This window comes from Panthera leo, chromosome E1, assembly GCF_018350215.1.
Source record: "Panthera leo isolate Ple1 chromosome E1, P.leo_Ple1_pat1.1, whole genome shotgun sequence".
NCBI classification, from domain to species: Eukaryota; Metazoa; Chordata; class Mammalia; order Carnivora; family Felidae; genus Panthera; species Panthera leo.
In genome coordinates this window covers 6,609,234-6,628,821 of record NC_056692.1, presented here as the reverse complement: position 1 = coordinate 6,628,821, position 19,588 = coordinate 6,609,234, and the positions used below count along the sequence as shown (strand labels likewise).

At 47.2% G+C, this 19,588-nt stretch overlaps 1 protein-coding gene across 2 annotated transcripts in view; it reads right to left on the bottom strand.

The window, feature by feature from the left end:
* The window catches only part of MYOCD (myocardin), a 108,932-nt gene that overhangs the window by 30,139 nt on the left and 59,205 nt on the right, over nt 1-19,588 (bottom strand). Inside the window, exons 1-3 of one of the 2 annotated variants that reach the window (XM_042915583.1) lie at nt 15,794-16,032; nt 3,259-3,437; nt 828-953 (exon numbers count right to left, since the gene is read on the bottom strand). In XM_042915583.1, the coding sequence (XP_042771517.1) occupies nt 828-953; nt 3,259-3,437; nt 15,794-15,821 (333 nt within the window). In that variant the 5' untranslated portion in view covers nt 15,822-16,032. Of the gene's footprint in view, nt 1-827; nt 954-3,258; nt 3,438-15,793; nt 16,033-19,588 lie in introns of those variants that run through there. The other variant, XM_042915582.1, reaches the window with a different exon arrangement.

Genomic DNA, 19,588 nt, shown 5'->3' with positions numbered 1-19,588 from the left:
AGATTTCAGCTACGTAGGGAGTGGGTTTCTAGCGAGGTTTAGGGAGATTTACAGGGAAGTGGAAATGCCTGCCGTCCACTTGGAACACGAGAACCTCTTTTGTGTATATGCGGTAGAAGGGACCTGGGGCTGTTACTTTAAACGCTGATTCTTATGCTCTTTTAACAAATATTTCATAAGAGACATCTCCACTCTCATTAAGTGGTGACCCTAGAGAAGCTATTTGGGATAAAATATGATTAGCGACAAAACCCAGTGATCGTTAGCAGGCAGTTAATTGGAAAGAGGAGAGAGCCTTCTGTGAACCATTAGCTATAATGGGAAGATTTAACCGAGAATCTGCTATAATGCTTATAGTTATTAGTCTACTGTGAAGGCGACCCGCCCTTTATCTTTCTCTCCAAAGGGAGACTGGCTTAGGTGATTTGAGCCTTACGTTACGTAAGCCCTCAGACCTGCTTCCCCTGCATAAAACCCAACTCCCCTCTACCTGTCTGATGGCATGTATAAACCCTGTGTGCCTTTCGACCTGCTGTGGCTGTCTCGAGGCTGGCCTGATGAAGTCTTTTAAGTCAGGCCCATGCTGGCTGACCTGTGACCCCAAACAACCGCGAGCTCACAGCTCACAGGTTTCTCCTCTACACAGAAGACCCGTGCTGCGTTTGCACAGCGAACCGACTCTTGGTCCATGCACGTGGAGGGCCCCTTTCTCCTCTCCTGACTCGCGATGTTCCCGGTGGACTGAGCCTACACAGGGGTCCCTGTGACTCCCCCCATGTTGCCACACTAAACTCAGAGAGCTCTGCCCCCTGCTGGCCCATCCCTACCTTCACAGCAGTGTGCCCAGCACTGGAGGGGCCCAGAGTCCCAAGCCCTTGCTTGCCCGCGTCTGACTGGTTGCTGAGCTGTGAGGCTGAGTCATTCTTGTCATTTTCCGAGCCAGAAGAATGATCCTGAAATCCAAATTTTAGCAATATTAGGATGCAGGAGGAAAAAATGTAGAAATAAAGTAGAGGGGCCATGATATCATGATTTTATATATATATATATATGATTTGTCAACCAACTGAGATCACTGTTGAGAGATAAGGGGGTCATCGTCAATAATTCTTCCAGAAAACAGGTATAGAAATGGCCTGTTCTAGGCCAACCCAGAACTCAGACGGCTGGTCAACCCTGTTGAGAGTTCCACCTGTGACAAGGTCTACCTGTTGGACTTGATAACGGGACTGAAGAAAAAAGGAGGAGGGAGAAGTGGGTGTGGGCATTTCGGTGGAAAGTAGGACCCAAAAAATGATAAAAAGGGGGTTAGCGGATGGGAGGGAAAACGTGTGTGCGTGCGTGTGTGTGTGTTTCTGGGTGTACGTGTTTGTGTGCATATGTCTGCGTGTACACATTTGTGTGTTTATCTGTGTGTGCCGTGTGTGTGTTTTTGTGGGTCTGTATATACATGTGTGTCTGTCCATATATGTCTACGCGTGTGTAGATGTGTGTGCATACATGCATAGGTATGTGCATGCATATCTGTGTATGTGTAAATATGTATGCATGTGTCTGCATGTCTGTGTGTATATGTGTTTATGTACATTGATGTGTATGTATGTAAAGAAAGTGTGTGTATATGTGTGTGGTGTCTGTGTGTTTACGTATAGTTCCTTATGAGCACACGTGTATATGTAGGTGTGTGTATATATATGTGTGTGTGTCGGGGGGGGGTGTGCGTGTAGTGTCACGAACAACCTTTCTGAGAGACGTGTTCCAGGATGCTGAGAACTTGGAAAAAAGAGTGATCATCTTCTGTCCCTCTCCTGCCACCCGATGCTGTGACAGAAAGGGACAGGGTGCCGCTCACGACCTCCCCCTGCAGCCTCCCCATCCTTTCCTGAGCCCCGGCGCCCGAGAAACCTCTGCAGAATCCTTTCCTCTGGAGCCTCAGTGTCCTCCTCTGCTCAGCGGGGCCGCTGGGCACGATCACAGAGTGATTTCTGCACCCGGCCCGGCATCACCCCCCCGGCTTGTCCTCTTCGAACTGGGTGAAGCAGAAAACAACTCGTCTTCTCCTCAGACCGTTCTTAAGTCAGAAGCTGAGGAATTTACCATCGGAACCACAGCCACGAGCGATCCAAACTGCTGTCTGCTGTTGTTGGAGAAGCCGGGCGGCAAAGCCCGGCCGCCGCGCGCAGGGGAAGGGAACGCGCGTTGCTTACAAACCCACGCGGGACACACGCCTGGGTGTTTCGGCTCTCCTTGTTATCTTTGTCCCATTTCTCCTCGGCAGGTGCCAGCTTTGCTTGCTTCACCGCGTGCAGAAGGGCATGATGATGACCCGCGAGTAACACGGGTTCCGGAACAGTGTGTGTGTGTGTGTGTGTGTGTGTGTGTGTGTGTGTCCACACACATCTCCTCTTTGGGTCTGCGTGAATACCATCATGCTAGGCTGAGGGCAGCCCCCATCCAGCCTCTGTGCGGCTTCTAGAAGTAAGAGCTCCAGGGGGGTTGGGAATCTGCAGCGTCTGGAGACCACGCAGGGGCTCGGCCTCACACAGCCTGGGTCCCCCCTCCATCAGAAGGCACATGGACGCTACCCGCCTGGAGGACAGTGTGGCATCTCAAAGGAAACGCTTGGGAAGTGCCTAGCGCCAGCCGCTGTTAATTATTTTTCTTAGAAATGTGCTTTTGAACAGTATTTGCAACACACATGCCTCACGGCCTGTGTGTTTGTGGATTGGTCCAGAAAGGGTTGGGGGGGACTGCCGTTCTCGGGCTGGGCTGGACATGGTGTGGCAGGCAGAAACCCGCTAACCGTAGAGGCACCTCGGGGGCCCCCTGCTTTGCAGCCTGTCGGCACTTCCTGGTCTCCCCTCCCCCCGGACCATGCAGAGAATATACTCAGGGAAGTCCGTGGGGTTTGAAGCCAGAAGCCTGCGCTGGCACATTCTATGCAGGAGATGACTAGTGAGTCACCTGATGGCAGAGAGCCTCTTTTAGCCGCGCGCGTAAGTTTGGGAGATAGTAGGCATCTACTTGGCGGAGTAGCCAAGTAAGCCAAAGGGTACGGCCCCGAGAGGCTCCTCGTTTGGTGTTTTCTGGAGGCTTTGCCCCCCCCTCCCCACCGATCCCCAGAACCGGATCGGGTAAGAAGAGGCACCCATCTGAAGCGCCATCCAGGGACGTACCGGGGTCTCTACGCGAAACCAAAGGTGGCAGTGTGCCTTGAGGACCACAAAGACACGACGGGCTGAGGTGCGGTTTATTTACCTGGACTGCCCCCAGAGCAGGACCTGCTAACGGGGTCTCCGAAGCTTTGCTGTCCGCTGGGGATCCTGCTGAGCCCTGGGGGTCTTCGCTTCGAGTCTGGTCTGGAGAAAGCCCATCACTGCTGCTGTCCTCCTCGAAGGCAAAGGCATCTGCAGATTTGCAGAGACTCACCTGGTTACCTGATGGGGTGAAATCCAAGAAGGGGGTCAGAGGCTGAGACGCTGACCACAGGGCTTTCGGGAAACACTTCAACTTGTCGTCCCTGTCAGGGGCACGAATCTGTCTCCTTTGCTCTGTTTCTAGTTCAAGGTAAGCGTGAAGACAGGTTTTCAATGATGTGGTTTCTCATGTGTTTACTCCAAATGGGGACCTGCATTTATAAATGTGACGCGTCTGGAGGGAAGGATGTGTGACGTATGCACATTTAAAACAATGTTTTTATTTATTTATTTTTGTGAGAGAGCACACACAGGGGAGGGACAGGGAGAGAGAGAGAGCGCGCGCGAGAGAGCAGGGTGCACGCTCAGTGAGGAGCCCGACGCGGGGCTCGATCCCATGGCCCTGGCATCACGACCTGAGCCGAAATCAAGAGTTGGACGCTCGAAAGCTGGGCCACCCAGGCGCCCCGCATGCAGTTTTCTACCTGAAACCCATAGCTTTTTGAAACGAAATCAGGGAAGATGATGGAAAGAAAGAGACCACTGGATACAGAATGAGGCCAAAGGAGAACGCAGTGTGGGAGAATGCCCCTGGCCCTCAGGTTTTAGAACAGGATATGCTGGGGCCGCTCCCAAGTTTAAATTCCTGAACGTCAGCATTAGCTAAGGTCACCGGTGGCACAAGGCCTCTTTCAACGAACGCGCTGCCGTTTATAAAAGCCACAAATGTGTCTTAGAAACTGCAGCGGGGTCTGTCTTTCTTTCTTTCTTTCTTTCTTTCTTTCTTTCTTTCTTTCTTTCTCTTTCTTTCTTTCTTCCTTCCTTCCATCCTTCCTTCTTTCTTTCTTTCCTTTCTTTCTTTCCTTTCTTTCCTTCCTTCCTTCCTTCCTTCTTTCCTTTCTTTCTTTCCTTTCTTTCCTTCCTTCCTTCCATCCTTCCTTCTTTCTTTCTTTCCTTTCTTTCTTTCCTTCCTTCCTTCCTTCCATCCTTCCTTCTTTCTTTCTTTCCTTTCTTTCTTTCCTTTCTTTCCTTCCTTCCTTCCTTCCTTCCTTCCTTCCTTCCTTCCTTCTTTCTTTGTCTCTCTCTCTGTCTCTCTCTCTTTCTTTCTTTGGATTTTCTTTGTCTACCTCCTAGCTCAGTATCTATTGTGGACCGGTCACTTCCTTGGTCGTCTGCGTGGTCTTTGGAGGGGCTCAGGCTCATAAGCATGGGGAGAGGGGCTACCAAGCCAGGTGGGATATGATGACATCTTTATACATTCCCCCCCCGCCCCTTTTTTTTTCTTAAATTGCCGAATTGCATCCGGTTCATCATCCAGCTGCACGGCACAGAACGTGCTCAGGCCACATAGTGCTTTGGAGCCGATCCCAGGCGCGGCTCTTCTGAAGGAATCATTTCGGTATTATCAGGAAGTTTCCCAGCCCGGTATTCTGCAATCACACGGACGAGAACTTTTGACTCCTGCTTTGTGCAGATAAGAGAGGAGAGCTTTCACGGCGGAGATTGCAAAGGCAGCAAGGAGCTGCACGAAATGGAACACGTGTGGTTTGGGACTTGTCATCACCCCCCACCGCCGGCACCTGTCACGGACCCTCACTCAGACATCCAAGTGGCAAATCAGGAAAGAGCAGGACAAGGACAGGGTGGCTGGAAATTCCAGTTGCTGGCCCCACCCCCATCTCCCCCCCCCCCCCCCGCCCCGGGTACTCCAAAAACCTGGAAGGACTTGGGGACCATCCCCAGCTGCAAGGCTTGTTGACAAAATCATGATTGCCTTCCTATGATTGTAAATGTAATGGATACTTATGAGCCACATTCACACGTACACATTCATTCTGCTTCCTGCTCGTGATCGCCTGCCTCTTCTAGATTTAGTTCTGTACGTATAACAAAGCACACACACACATGCAAAGCACTTCACATTGGTAGGACCGGTCACATAGGTCTTCTGAAACTTGCTTATTCACGCTACGTTACTTAGAGTCCTTTCTGTGGGAGCACACAGAGATCATCCTCAATTAAAAAATACATATATATGTATCTTTGGTAACAGCTACCCAGTATGTCATTGCATTACTGGAAACTTTAATTTTTCAACTTCTATTTTCAGAGGTGTCCTTTTTTTTTAAGCAATAAAAAATTCTTTGAAATAAAAAAGTACAGAGAGTAATAGAAAACATCTGTCTACATATCACCTGCAAGAAAGAAATGCTAGCTTTTTTGGGTCTTAGTGTCAGCGACCCATTTGTTTTCTAAGAGAGGGGTTTTCCCGGGTATCTGACAAATGCCAACTTTTCTCTTTGAGGTCTGGGGTCACTCTCTCCCCACCCCCCTTCAGGACTCTGGTCTATTTTAAGAGTCCAGAGTTAGCTCACCACCTTCGTTTCCTTTCTTCTCTCACAGCAAACCCTGGGCTCTGCAAACAAACATTTGTCATAGAAACTTCAAGTCCTGGGGGCGCCTGGGTGGCTCAGTCGGTTAAGCATCCAACTTCGGCTCAGGTCATGATCTCACAGTTTGTGAGTTCAAACCCCGCGTTGGGCTCTGTGCTGACAGCTTAGAGCCTGGAGCCTGCTTTGGATTCCGTGTCTCCCTCTCTCTCTGCCCCTCCCTTCCCCCTCAAAAATAAATAAAAGGTTAAAAAATTAAAACATTTTTTCAAGTCCTACTTCTATTGGTAGAAATTAAAGGCTTTGTCCCTGTTAAAAGGCTTACGTATGTCATTGAGGGCCAGATAGACATGGGAGGGTGGTGGGGGGTGTTGAGCCTACTCCACCCCAGAAATCACAGCATTTCACTGGCTCTGCTTGGCACATGCCTTGAGCCGACTCCATTTCCAACCTCAGAGAGCCCTGCCTGTGAGCGTGTTTAGCCCCTTGGGGGACCCAGGCTTTTCTGCCCAACAGGATCCTCCAAATATAATAAGTTTTATTATATTCCCTCCATATTTTCCTCAGTCTAAATGGGCACAGAGCTTCTCCACGCGGTCTGATCCTTCACGAGACAAAGTCTCGCTCCCCCACCCCCGGGGGCCCCCCACCATCTCACCTGCACCCACACCGAGCACCCCCCCAAATATGCATGCGCCAGAGGAAGGTCATCAAACCACAATGCTGTCCGAGTATCCTGACATTGAGTGGAGATGTTACAAGAGGCGGGCAGGGAGAAAGAGAGAAAGAGGATGGTTTCTTATGTCCAACATGCCACTTTGTTTCAAGCCGGGTGACAGCAAACGATAAAAACAGCAGTTTGTATCAGGCATCCACGGACTAGTGGCCGCAGTAACAAAAAGCATCAACTTTCGCGAGGCCTTCCAACCGCTAAGTCAGAGGAAGGGTGCGTTTTCTCATCACTGCTCTGTGGAGGAGGGCACACAGTGTTCAGTGCGCACAGGGACTGAGCTAGGACTGCAGTGTGGACTCTCAGAGCCACCAGCAGAGGGGTGGCAAAAGCCATCACCCTCCCTGGAAGCCATCGGGTGGTAAGTCTTTAGGAAACACCCAGTGGGGAATGGCCAATGTCTCTCCTTTATCGGCACACGTGACCTAAGGATATCTCCGTGTTCCACAGCATCTTGTACTTGAGTTCTTGAGGTCTGAGGGACTCCTAGTGACACCGTGACGGTGAGGACAGAGAAGGCGGGACATTCTGGGGAGGGCATTTATGACGATTTCCTGGGTGGGAGGACTGTGGTAGCCCTGTTCTTGCCACCCATCCCTCAGCCTGCCCTTTCCACTTGGACATCTGGCATTTGGTGACCTTGGAGCGAGGCACTAGAATAATGTGGAAAAGTCTCAAAGTCAGGTGTCTGGAGTAAAGGAGTCGGGAATGCTGCACGGAGCGTTCCCCGATTATTTTGTCCCCATCCGGTCTTCACACTTTAGGAGAAGCAGAGAAGCAGAAGCAAAATCGGATAGGACGCCGTGAAGACTGTGGGACACAACGGGAGACATCTGTCAAGGACCAGACCACCCGGTGAGTGCTGTCCAGGACAGACGGAGGAGACTGCAATGTGGAGACGTCCAGGGAGACGCCTGGAGGAGGTGGGGTTGGGCTGAGCCTGAGATGACCTCAGCTGAGGACAGGACGACAGACGGGGAGGTGGTGGGGGGAAAGGGTGCACTTGACCGCGATGGGGGGAGCAAAGGGGAAGTTGTGCAAAGAGCAGCGTGGTGGTGGGAAGGGTGAGGAAGAAATCCCCCAGCCAGGGGACAGGAGTATTTGGGGGGCCGATCCCTGGAGAGACACGGCTTCTAGAAGTCTACTTGATCAAGTGACAGCCATCATTTAAAGAAGTTTTTCTGCTTGGGGAGCCTGGGTGGCTCAGTCGGTTGAGTGTCTGACTCTTCATTTTGACTCAGGTCATGATCTCACAGTTCCTGAGTTCGAGTCCCGCGGGGGGCTCTGCACCAACAGGGCGGAGCCTGCTTGGGATTCTCTCTCTCCCTTTCTCTCTCTCTCTCTCTCTCAAAATAAATAAATAAAGGGGTGCCTTTATAAAGGGTTGGCTCAGTCGGTTAAGCGTCCGATTTCAGCTCAGGTCACGATCTCACAGTTCGTGAGTTGCTTGGGATTCTCTCTCTCCCTTTCTCTCTGCCTCTCCCTGCTTTCTCTCTCTCTTAAAATAAATAAATAAATAAAGGGGTACCTTCATAAAGGGGTGGCTCAGTCGGTTAAGCGTCCGATTTCAGCTCAGGTCATGATTTCATGATCCGTGAGTTCGAGCCCTGCATTGGGCTCTGTGCTGATGGCTCAGAGCCTGGAGCTTGCTTCGGATTCTGTGTCCCGCTCTCTCTCTGCCCCACCCCTCCTGCCCCAACTTATGCTCTGTCTCTCAAAATGAATAAATGTTAAAAATATTTTTTTTTTAATTTTTTTTAACGTTTATTTATTTTTGAGACAGAGAGAGACAGAGCATGAACAGGGGGGGGCAGAGAGAGAGGGAGACACAGAATCGGAAGCAGGCTCCAGGCTCCGAGCCATCAGCTCAGAGCCCGACGCGGGGCTTGAACTCACGGACCGCGAGATCGTGACCTGAGCTGAAGTCAGACGCTTAACCAACTGAGCCGCCCAGGCGCCCCAAATGTTAAAAATATTTAAAAAATGAATAAAAATTAAAAAAAAAACCCACAAGGTTTTCTGCTTACATCCACAAAGACGACGTGCACCCATGCAACTACATACAGGGCAGTTACTTATATCTGAAGGAGTCAATAAGGTGATGGCTAAAGCCCCAAACTGGACTCTGGATCTGTCTGATCTCCAAAAAGCACCATGGGCCAGATCAGAATCAGAATATGCCAGTGAGGAGGACTACTTCCTTACGGCGCAGGCCCAAAGACCCTGCCTTGTCCCCCCCCACCCTCCCCCATCACCACTGTCTTAGGGCTGCCGGTGGCTTGGATTTGTGACCACCCGGACGGAAGAGGAGCGTCCACACATGTGCACGCTCGACTCGGCCTCTGCTCACGGGAGAAACTGAACAGCAGAGACGCTCTGCTAGCAAAAGGCAGCGACGTCCTTTTGAGATGACGTATGTGGGGTTTGCTCAGCAGGGTCAGTAAGAACTTCAATTCTGGACTCGAACCGTCGAGGGTGGTTTCTCAGCCCTATCGCGTTTCTGCTGGCAAGTGATTTCACCTCTGGGAGCCTCAGTTTCCGCACCTCTAAAACGGAAACGACAGAGTTAACCTCTCCAGGATTTGAGGATTAAAACAACAGAACAGCATGTGAATGGTTGAGCCCAGTCCCTGATGGGCAAGTGTTGAGTAATTCCTAGCCTGGCGGTGATTGTGGCTGCTTTTGTTGGGGCCGTTATCAAAAATTTAAAAAGACCCACCCAGCAGGCACCTTGTCCTGTGGTCAGCTTTGCAAAGACCTTCAGAGCTGGGAGTCACTGCAAAGGCTGCTGTCACTCCTTCCCTCCTGGTTCAAGCCAGGCTCACATGGACGGGGACAAAGGTCACCTTATCTGGCTGTCTGTGGAATAACCATGTCTGTTGCTTTGTGCCGTGACCCTGGGCCTCTGCTCCAATCTCCCAGGGCACGAGGCACCCTGGGAGTTGCTGGAGTGTGGTGTGCTGGCTATTGTCCCCGGAGATACACGTCAGGGGGTGCGGTGACAAGGACCCACTTTGGGAAGCCCTGACATCATTCTCCGGCTATGCCCCGAGGGGCCGGCTCTGGGCACTGGCCCCCGGGGGATGTTGGACTCTGAGCTTCCCCCCTCCCCCGTCCCCCGGGAAGCAACTGGATGAATGAGTCAGTTGTACTTTCTCTGCATAAACATTTAAGATTCCAAGATTAAGGGAGATAGCTGGAGTCCTGGGTACCTTTTGGCTGGGAGACCACGAAGTGGCTTGTGGAAAAGGACCTGTTTGCTTATCTTCTCCTAAGCCTGTTCAGTGCATGGCCCGAGAGCTATTTTTAATTCGTGGACAGACCATCTCTTAATGCCCTCTTGGAAGACATGGAAGGAAAATCCATTTTCTAAGGGACAAGGTGATCCCTGTGTTAATAGGTAGGGTTTAAATGTGGCCCTTGCCTAGGGGCGCTTTTAAGCATCTGACTCTTGATTTGGGCTCAGCGGTCCTGAGTTCGAGCCCCACATTGGGCTCTGCACGGACAATGCAAGCCTGCTTGGGATCCACTTTCTTTCCCTCTCTGCCCCTCTTCCTCCTCCTCCTCCTCCTCCTCCTTCTCTCTCTCTCTCTCCCCAAAATAATAAACTTTTCTTTTAATGTTTATTTTTGAGAGAGAGAACATGAGCAGTGTGAGGGACAGAGAGAGAGAGGGAGACACAGAATCCAAAGTAGACTCCAGGCTCCGAGCTGTCAGCACAGAGCCCAACGTGGGGCTCGACCCCACGAACCGTGAGATCATGACCTGAGCTGAAGGGACACTCAACTGACTGAGTCGCCCAGGCGCCCCTATAATAAATAAACTTTAAACATGGCTCTTGCCTAAAGGTTTTTCAATACATGGGTCTGTAGAGGAGGGACTATATCATCCAAGAAAGACAGAACCCACTGCTCTTAAAGGGGGTCAGGTGCCATTATTACAGAAATGGGTGTCCGTGGAGGTTTGGAGGAATGAAGATTCCTTTTCCTCCGATTCCTGGCATCTTCGAAATTTGCCTGAAGCCTCTAAGACATACTCTGATTCTGGGACCACATGAGTGGAGGAAAACAGTCAACCAGAAGGACTTCTGTGCTGGCACTTGAGGTTGATTCTCTAGGGTCAAAGAAGATTGTCAGGTGTGTAAAGAGATTTGAGCCCTGTCTCTTGCTTCCCCTCTGCAGGACCCCACCCTTTCAGAGCTCTCTCGTGGGGGTACATCAGCTCTCCACAGCTGCAGACCTCAGAGCGATGCCCGTGACCGCTTTGATGGGCAGCCAAGGCCAGCAGCACAGAGAAGTATTTTCCACATATGCCTCATTGTGCCTCTGTCCCCCCAGGATCACGTGCACTGCGGAAATGATTTCTCGTTACGGAATGATAAATTTTGTCCAGGAGAAAGCGATGCCAAAGAAACCCTTTTTCTTTTTATGACGAGGCAAATGGTCTACCATCTGGCTCAGGGCCATGGTTATTGTCTATGTGCCTTAAAATAAATGATCAGAGTGTTCAGGAAGGGCTTCCAGAGTCTCTGAAGAATGATTGGATTCTCAGGAAATAGGGATTGTTTCTGCTTTGTTATGAAGTCTGCACCTTGGGGGTGTGAGTGAGCAAAGACTAGTGTAGGATCTTTTTTTTTTTAAATTAATGTTTATTTGTTTTTAAGAGAGAAAGAGAGGCAGGGGAAGAGAGAGGGGAAGAGAGAGGATCCCAAGCAGGCTCCACACTGTCAGTGCAGAGCCCAACGCAAGGCTCGAACCCACGAACCGTGAGATCATGACCTGAGCTGAAGTCAGACACTTAACAGACTAAGCCACTCAGGAGCCCCAACCCACATAGATCTTTTAGAAATGTAACAGCTGGAAATGGAGGTCTTCTGGACCAGCTCTAATTTATCTTTGACAACCAGACTGTATATTCTCTGAGATACAGGTTTGAGTCTTTAAAAAAAGTAGCTAAGTACGTGACTTGGGCATTCAGGGGGCTGCCTGGGCCAGACCAAGGGAAAGGTGAGGACGCTTTAGGAGAAGGGGCTCATCTACTGGAGCTGAAAACCAGAGTCCTTCCACTGTTTGAAAAAAACCAGGAAAGCCAGCAGGGGTTCAGTTTCACTCAAGCAGAAGCCAGGCCTCTGGATAGTAGGCAGCTTCCATGGGAGCTAAGGAATGTTCCTCCTGTCAAGGGAAGGAAAGGCTTACATGGCCAGAGAGAGAATTAACAAGCCACAAGCAGGCTCCTAGGGGTCTCAAACTGAGGGATTTTTTTTTAAGTTTATTTATTTTGAGAGAGATAAAGAGAACAAGCAGGGGAGGGGCAGAGAGAGAAAGAGAGAGAATCTCAAGCAGGCTCCATGCTGTCAGCACAGAGCCCAATGTGGGGCTCGAATCCATGAACCGTGAGATTGTGACCTGAGCCGAAACCAAGAGTCAGGCACGTAAATCACTGAGCCACCCAAGTGCCTCTCAAACTGAGGGATCTTTAATTAATAATGACCCACTCATCAGTTCAAGGAGGCCGTGCTAAACTCTAGGATGTAATTTCTGTTCTCATAAATTCTCACTCCCATGTAACACCATATCTACTTTTTTGTTTCAGTATTCTGTCCTGAGAGGCTGTGGCTGTTAATAATTGTGAATGGTGATTATAATAAGAAATCTATATTGGTTTCCATCCCCCTTTCTGGCACAGAGCTCGGAAAACCCTTGGAACTTTCTAAGTGATGAGAGTCACAAAAGTGGTGTTTGTTATGTTAATAAGGTGGCTTTTGGACCTCACCAAAGGATGGGGGTTGGTGGCCTGGGGAACTAACCAAGTGACGGGTAGAACTTTCAGTGTCAGCCCCTGGCCCCCAGGAAGGGGAGAGGGGCTGGAGATTGAGTTCAATCACCAATGACCAATGATCTAATCACATCGTGACGGTATAATGAAGCCTCCATTGAAAACCCAAAGGGAAGGGGTTTGGAGAGCTTCCAGGTTGATGACCTTGTGGAGATTTGGGGAGAGTGAGGTACCTGGGGAGCATGGCTACCATGGCTCGTCCTCCACATCTCCCCCATCTGACTGTTCCTGAGCTATAACCCTTTTATAATAAACTGCTAATCTAGTAAGTGAATGGGTTTCCTGAGTTCTGTGTTGAATTGTCAGATGCCCAGCTGGAGTCCTGAGCATTGCTTGTTAGGACTGGGAATCCTTTCCCCAACACATGTTGGAAGTGGGTATTCAGACCCAGATTAGTGGCTTTCTAGGAAGAGGAAACAGGGAATTGGGTACATATTCCCCAGATGTGGCCACAAGGAGGCCCAAGCCTCCTCCTGTAGAAGTCAAATCAGAAAGCCAAAGCAATCTTGAAAAAGAAGAACAAAACTGAAGGTATCACAATCCCAGATTTCAAGTTATATTACAAAACTGTAGTGATCAAAACAGTATGGTACTCGTACAAAAATAGACATACATATAGATCAATGGAACAGAATAGAAAGCCCAGAAATAAACCCACACTTACTTGGTTCATTAATCTTCAACAAAGCAGGAAAGAATATCCAAAGGGAAGAAGAAAGTCTCTTCAACAAATGGTTCTGAGAAAACTGAAGAGCTACATGCAAAAGAACGAAACCGGACCACTACCTTACACCACACACAAAAGCAAACTCAAAATGGATTAAGGACCAAAATGTGAGACCTGAAACCATAAAAGTCCTAGAAGAGAGCACAGGTAGTAATTTCTCTGACATTAGCCATAGCAACATTTTTCTAGATATGTCTCCTGAGGGAAGGGAAATAAAAGCAAAAATAAACAAATGGGACTACATCAAACTAAAAAGCTTCTTCACAGTGAAAGAAACACTCAACAAAACCAAAAGACAACCTACTGAATGGGAGAAGATATTTGCAAATGACATATCTGACAAAGGATTAGTATCCAAAACATATAAAGAACTTATATACAACTCCATGCCAAACCAATGATCCAATTAAAAAATGGCAGAAGACATGAACAGACATTTCCCCAAAAAAGAGATCCAGATGGCCAAAGATACAAGAAAAGTTGCTCACCATCACTACTCATCAGGAAAATGCAAATCAAAACTACAATGAGATATCATCTTACAACTGTCAGAATGGCTAAAATCAACAACACAAGAAACAACGAAACAGGTGTTGGCGAGGATGGGGGGGAGGGAAAAGGAACCTTCATGCACTGTTGGTGGGAATGCAAACTGGTGCAGCCACTGTGCAAAATAGTATGGAGCTTCCTCAAAAACTTAAAAATAGAACTACCTTATGATCTCGTAATCACACTACTAGGTATTTACCCAGAGAATATGAAAACACCAATTCAGAAAGATATATGCCCCATGTTTACTGCAGCATTACTTACAACAGGCAAATTATGGAAGCAGCCCAACTGTCTACTGATAGATGAATGGATAAAGAAGAGGAGGCATATATGTACAATGGAATATTACTCAGCCATAAAAATGAATGAACTCTTGCCATTTGTAACAACACAGATGGATCTGGAGGGTATAATACTAAGTGAAATAAGTCAGAGAAAGACAAATACTGTATGATTTCACTCATATGTGGAATTAAGAAACAAAGCTAATGAACAAAGGGGGAAAAAAAGAGACAAACCAAAAAACAGACTCTTAACTATAGAACAAACTGACGGTTCCCAGAGGGGAGGTGGCTGGGGGGGGGGGGGGTGGTGGATAAAACAGGTGATGGGGATTAAGAGCACACTTGTCATGATGATCACTGAATAATGGATGGGAAGTGTTGAATCACTACATTGTACACCTGAAACTAACACCGTATGTTAAATATACTGGAAGTAAAATGAAAAATAGGGGAGCCTGGGCGGCTCAGTCAGTTAAGCATCTGACTTTGGCTTAGGTCACGATCTCGTGGTTTGTGAGTTCAAGCCTCGCGTTGGGCTCTCTGTGGACAGTGCGGAGCCTGCTTCAGATCCTCTGTCTTTGTCTCTGTCTCTCCCCTGCTTGTATTCTCTCTCTCTCAAAAATTCATTTCAAAAAATTATTTAAAAAATAAAAAATAAAAATTTTTTTAATTAAAAAAAAAATCCCTTTCCTGTGTTGAGAGAAGTTCTAGATTGGTCTTCACTAAAACCTGGAGGAAGACAATGACAAAGCATTCCTCTCAGAGCTTGGCACATAGAAAGCCAGCTGCAGGGAGAGCTGGAAAACGTAAGCACATCTGGAAGAGCACGTGGAGAGAGGGCGCGACACACAGATGTCAGGAGAAGAGCCCACAGTGAACTTCTACCTGGAGTCACCAGTTCGTCGTGGGGAGATGATTTGATCACAAGAAGTGACAGGCAGAAGAGGGGGCTGGGTCATCATCACCACCGGATGGGCTACTCAAAGTGCCATCACCCCCCATAGAAACTCTCATGCACATCGAAAGATTACTGCTAAGAGGCTGATGCCTGGGTCAATTCCCCATTGCTGGTGCTGGATTTTCCTCAATTTGGACAACCTCCTTCTGTAGCCATTCCTTGCCTTCATCTTCATGGACTCCCCCCCTCTGCCTGGGAGCCTCCTAGCCCTCTTTTCCTTTTATACATCCTTTCTTTCTCCCAACTACTCTCTAGTGGGCACTTTTGATTCCTTGAACCCTGTCCTACTTTTACATCAGTTACACCCTTGTATTATAATACGTAATCATTCATTATGTTTATTGTCTGTGTCTGCCCACTAGAATATGTTGAAGCACAAATGTTCTGTTCACTGATATGTCCCGAGCCCTTAGAATAGTGTCTGATACCAAAGATTCTCCGTAAGTATTAAGTGAATAAACAAATGAATGAAAGGGCAATCTTATCTAGACCATTAGTTTAAATTTACATCTACACTCAAGTCTCCCAAATCTGTAGTTCTAGACCAATATTCTCCTGAATTCTAGTTCGATGGAACCCATTGCTTACTTAGTCGCTTGCCCCTCCATTTTCTGTGGGCCCCTCAAATCCAACAGTTGAAACGAGAATTCACATCTTCCCCTAAATCTGCTCTTCTACTCACGGTCCCCATCTTGACAAATGGCGGCCATTTACCCAGTTGCCCAGGAGAGAAACAAACCTTGGTGTTATCTCTGCTTTCCCTTTGTCTCGATTGCTGTATTCCACTGACCATCTAATCATGCAAAATCAATTGTCTTTCAGAGTCTCTCTTTTCCACACCCCCCATCATGACTCTTATTCATGCCTTCATCAACTTTCCTCAGACAAGCCAAACAGTCACCTAATAGAAGACAGCACTCTGGCTCCATTTCACGTCTCTCAAGTCCACTCTATACTGCAGCCAAAGGGATCTTTCTAGAGGCAGGATCTCCACCTTGTTCCCACACAGACATAGCTCTGGCTTCCACCATGAATGCTTCCAATGGCTCGCCACTACTTTATTATTATTGGCATCATCATTATTTTAAATTATGTTCTCCCTTGCTGGGGAACTAGAAAAGTGTTTATGTTGGTGTCCTTAAATGACAAGAGAAGTTTGAGTCTCTCTCCTGCTCTCAAGACACAATATAAAGGGCCCTTATGACGTCACCACCCTTATTACTGATCTCTGCCCCTCTCCCTTCAGGGCTCGCTAAGCAGTCATACCTCCAGGATGTCCTGGTTAGGTACAGGCATACACGTTCCCACTGTGACTTTTACCCAGCCCTTCAGAGGAACTTTCATGTGGAAAGTTGGCTCTCTTCTTCTCTTTTCTTGAAGCGCAAAGTCCTTGAGGTCCGAAATTAGACGAATTCCCTCATGTGCTATCAATGCCTTGCTAATTCTTTACATAATTTACAAACTGAGTCCAACTTGAGAAAAGACCCCGAGAGAGCTATTATTGTTGCTGGGGTTTCAGAGAGGAGCAAATGAGGTATTTAGGATTAAGTCGGTGTGTGGCTGTGTGGCCGAAGTCACAGAGTCCAGCTCTAAAAACCAGGGTGGTGGACCCCTCAGTTCCTGCTTCACACCCTTCTATTATTATTATTATTATTATCAGCCGTCATGTTGATTGCTTTCTATCCTCTTCCACTGACCGTGCTCCTGCTCATACCCTCTGACTCCTCACCTGAATAGGGGCACACTGTGTAACCTTCCCTCTGCCTCCACCTGTCTCCACTGCACTTGAAACTGATGAACATCCTGGATCCTCAACCCTCCTTGTGGAGATTCTCCTGCTCAGTGACCTTGACGAGACGCGAAACTAAATGAATCCAAGACCAGAAACCAACAACATTTGTGAACAAATTCATGAACTGCTTCACGAAGGGAGAAAACACACAAATGACCACATTGCATTGAAAAATGGCACCTAACCCCTGGTTGAGAGCAGCCTGGACTTTACAGGACTTTAGGCTAATAACTTTGCAATTCAGAGGGACGATGGGAATTTTTTGCATAAGGTAAACTGCACACATTACCGTAAGGAGAAAATCTGAATACCCAAAAAGCTATGTACAAAAACAGAATGAAAGCTGTTAAAGGCCTACTCCTAAGGAAAGTATTGAGCCCCCGTGACTTTAATAGGCAATGTTTTCAAAGAGCTGATCACTGTAGTCATAAACGCTTTCCAAACATGGGAAAATATGGAAAGATAATTATAACTTATTTTGTGAAGCACGTGTAAGTCTTGATATTTAAACCTGACAAGGGTAAAATAAAAACAAAGACGAATACTATTTGTGAACTCTGTAGCAGAAAAGACCAGCTAGTCATCAAAATTTATGTTCTCCCTTCCATAGAAGAGAGACATTGCTGGTAAATCACTGTTCCGCCAGAAAATACCTTCCCGAGCCATCGGCGCTATTTTCACAGGGAAATGGGAACAGACGTGATACGCTGGTGTCCAGGTGGAGGCTTGTAACACAGGCGGGTGGGCCTTTTCATTCGTGCCTTCCACTTGCTGGCTCGGTACAGAGGATGAGGAGGCTATGGCCTGTGAACCTGCTTTTGTAAATAAAGTTTTATTGGAACACAGCCATGCCCCCTTGCTGACTTCTCGCTTATGGCTCTTTTCACACTGCAGTCGCTGAGAGCTGAGCGGTTGCGACAGTTTAAATAGCTTAGCTCATTTACTGTCGGCCCCTGAAGAAAAAGTTTGCAGCCCTGCTCTAGGGGTGGGTGAAGCCGCCAGAGGGAAGGAGCCTGTGTGCTTGAAAGGTCTGCCGTTAAGGGAAAGCCTCCCTCGACCGTTTATGAACAAGACATAAAACTTCTAGTGTTAGGCTGCTGAAATTTTGTGGTTTAGCAGCTACTGTTATCCTAACGAAGAGATGCGAATCTCAAATAAAATACCAGAAAGTTCTAGAAAAAAATCGTATGTGGGATTTTTTTCCCCCAGAAATGCAAGATAATTAGAAAAGACAGCAATGCCACATTCCCCACGTAATCATCTTTTTGTGCACGTTGAAAACATTAAACATTTTTTTAATATTTATTTATTTTTGAGAGAGAGAGGGAGAGAGAAAAAGAGAGAGGGAGGGGCAGAGAGAGAGAGGGAGACACAGAATCCGAAGCAGGCACCAGGCTCTGAGCCGTCAGCATAGAGCCCGACACGGGGCTTGAACTCACAAACTGCGAGATCATGACCTGAGCCGAAGTCGGATGCTTAACCCACTGAGCCACCCAGGCACCCTGAAAGCATTTTAAGAATTAAGCATCCATTTTATACAGAAATACTTCCTTGGAATACCTATCTATACCAAAGGCTAATGGCATATAAAGAGATACATGAGTGAAGAAATCCCTATTTATGATAGAAACAGAAAAATATTATCATCAACATAACAAAAACATAATGTATAAAATAAAACCGTATAATACTGCTTGAAGCACTGGCAATGTACCAATAATAATTTTATACTATGTCATATATTAATAGTTGTTAAATTGTATAGTGAAATACTGTCTATTGTATATGAAATAACATAAATTGTGTGCCTTATATAATTCACATATATAATTTTATATATGACATACATTTACATATAACATATTATATGTACAGTAAAATATATATTATTAGGTTTACATAATACAGTATATCATACTTTAAAATTTATATAAAACTCAATTTACAAATATATAATTTGTAAATAAAGCATGAAATTTGGATATGACATATGTTATGAATATACTGTATACAATGTTCTACATGATGCTAGTTATACAATACATTAATAAAAGCTTGATGTTACTTTTCAAGTATCAGCCAAGGATCAGTGCACCAAGGCAGGAAAAAAATGCAGCAGGAGACAAATTTTCATTAGTTTTAGGAGCAACTATTGGAAATATGGAGAAACCCTTCAAAGTTATGAACGTGCAAAATTAACAGATTTCCTCTAGGATGCCAATAATTGATGTGACTTCACTTAAAAAAAAAAAAAACAAACCTTACCAAGGGAAATGATAGAGGAGTTGAAGAAATGGGAAGAGAAACTGTATTTCTGTCTCAGAAGAATTGATATATTTTTTAAAATTTTTTTTTAACGTTTTATTTATTTTTGAGACAGAGAGAGACAGAGCATGAACGGGGGAGGGGCAGAGAGAGAGGGAGACACAGAATCGGAAACAGGCTCCAGGCTCTGAGCCATCAGCCCAGAGCCCGACGTGGGACTGGAACTCACGGACCGTGAGATCGTGACCTGAGCTGAAGTCGGACGCTTAACCGACTGAGCCACCCAGGTGCCCCAGAATTGATATATTTTAAACGTAAAAATGCACCATCATGGGTGGCTGGTGGCTCAGTCAGTTGAGTGTCTGACTCTTGAGTTTGGCTCTGGTCACCATCTCATGGTTGTGAGATCAAGCCCCATCGTGGAGCCTGCTTAAGATTCTCTCTCCCCTCCCCCCGCTCTCCTCCCTTGTGCTTTCTCTCTCTCTCCCTCAAAAAAAAAAAAAAACAAGGAACCATCAACTAATGTATAAATTTGCTACAGAGGTGCCTGGGTGGCTCAACTGGTTAAGCGTCTGACCCTGGCTCAGGTCATGATCTCATGGTTTGTGGATTTGAGCCCCGCATCAGGCTCTGTGCTGA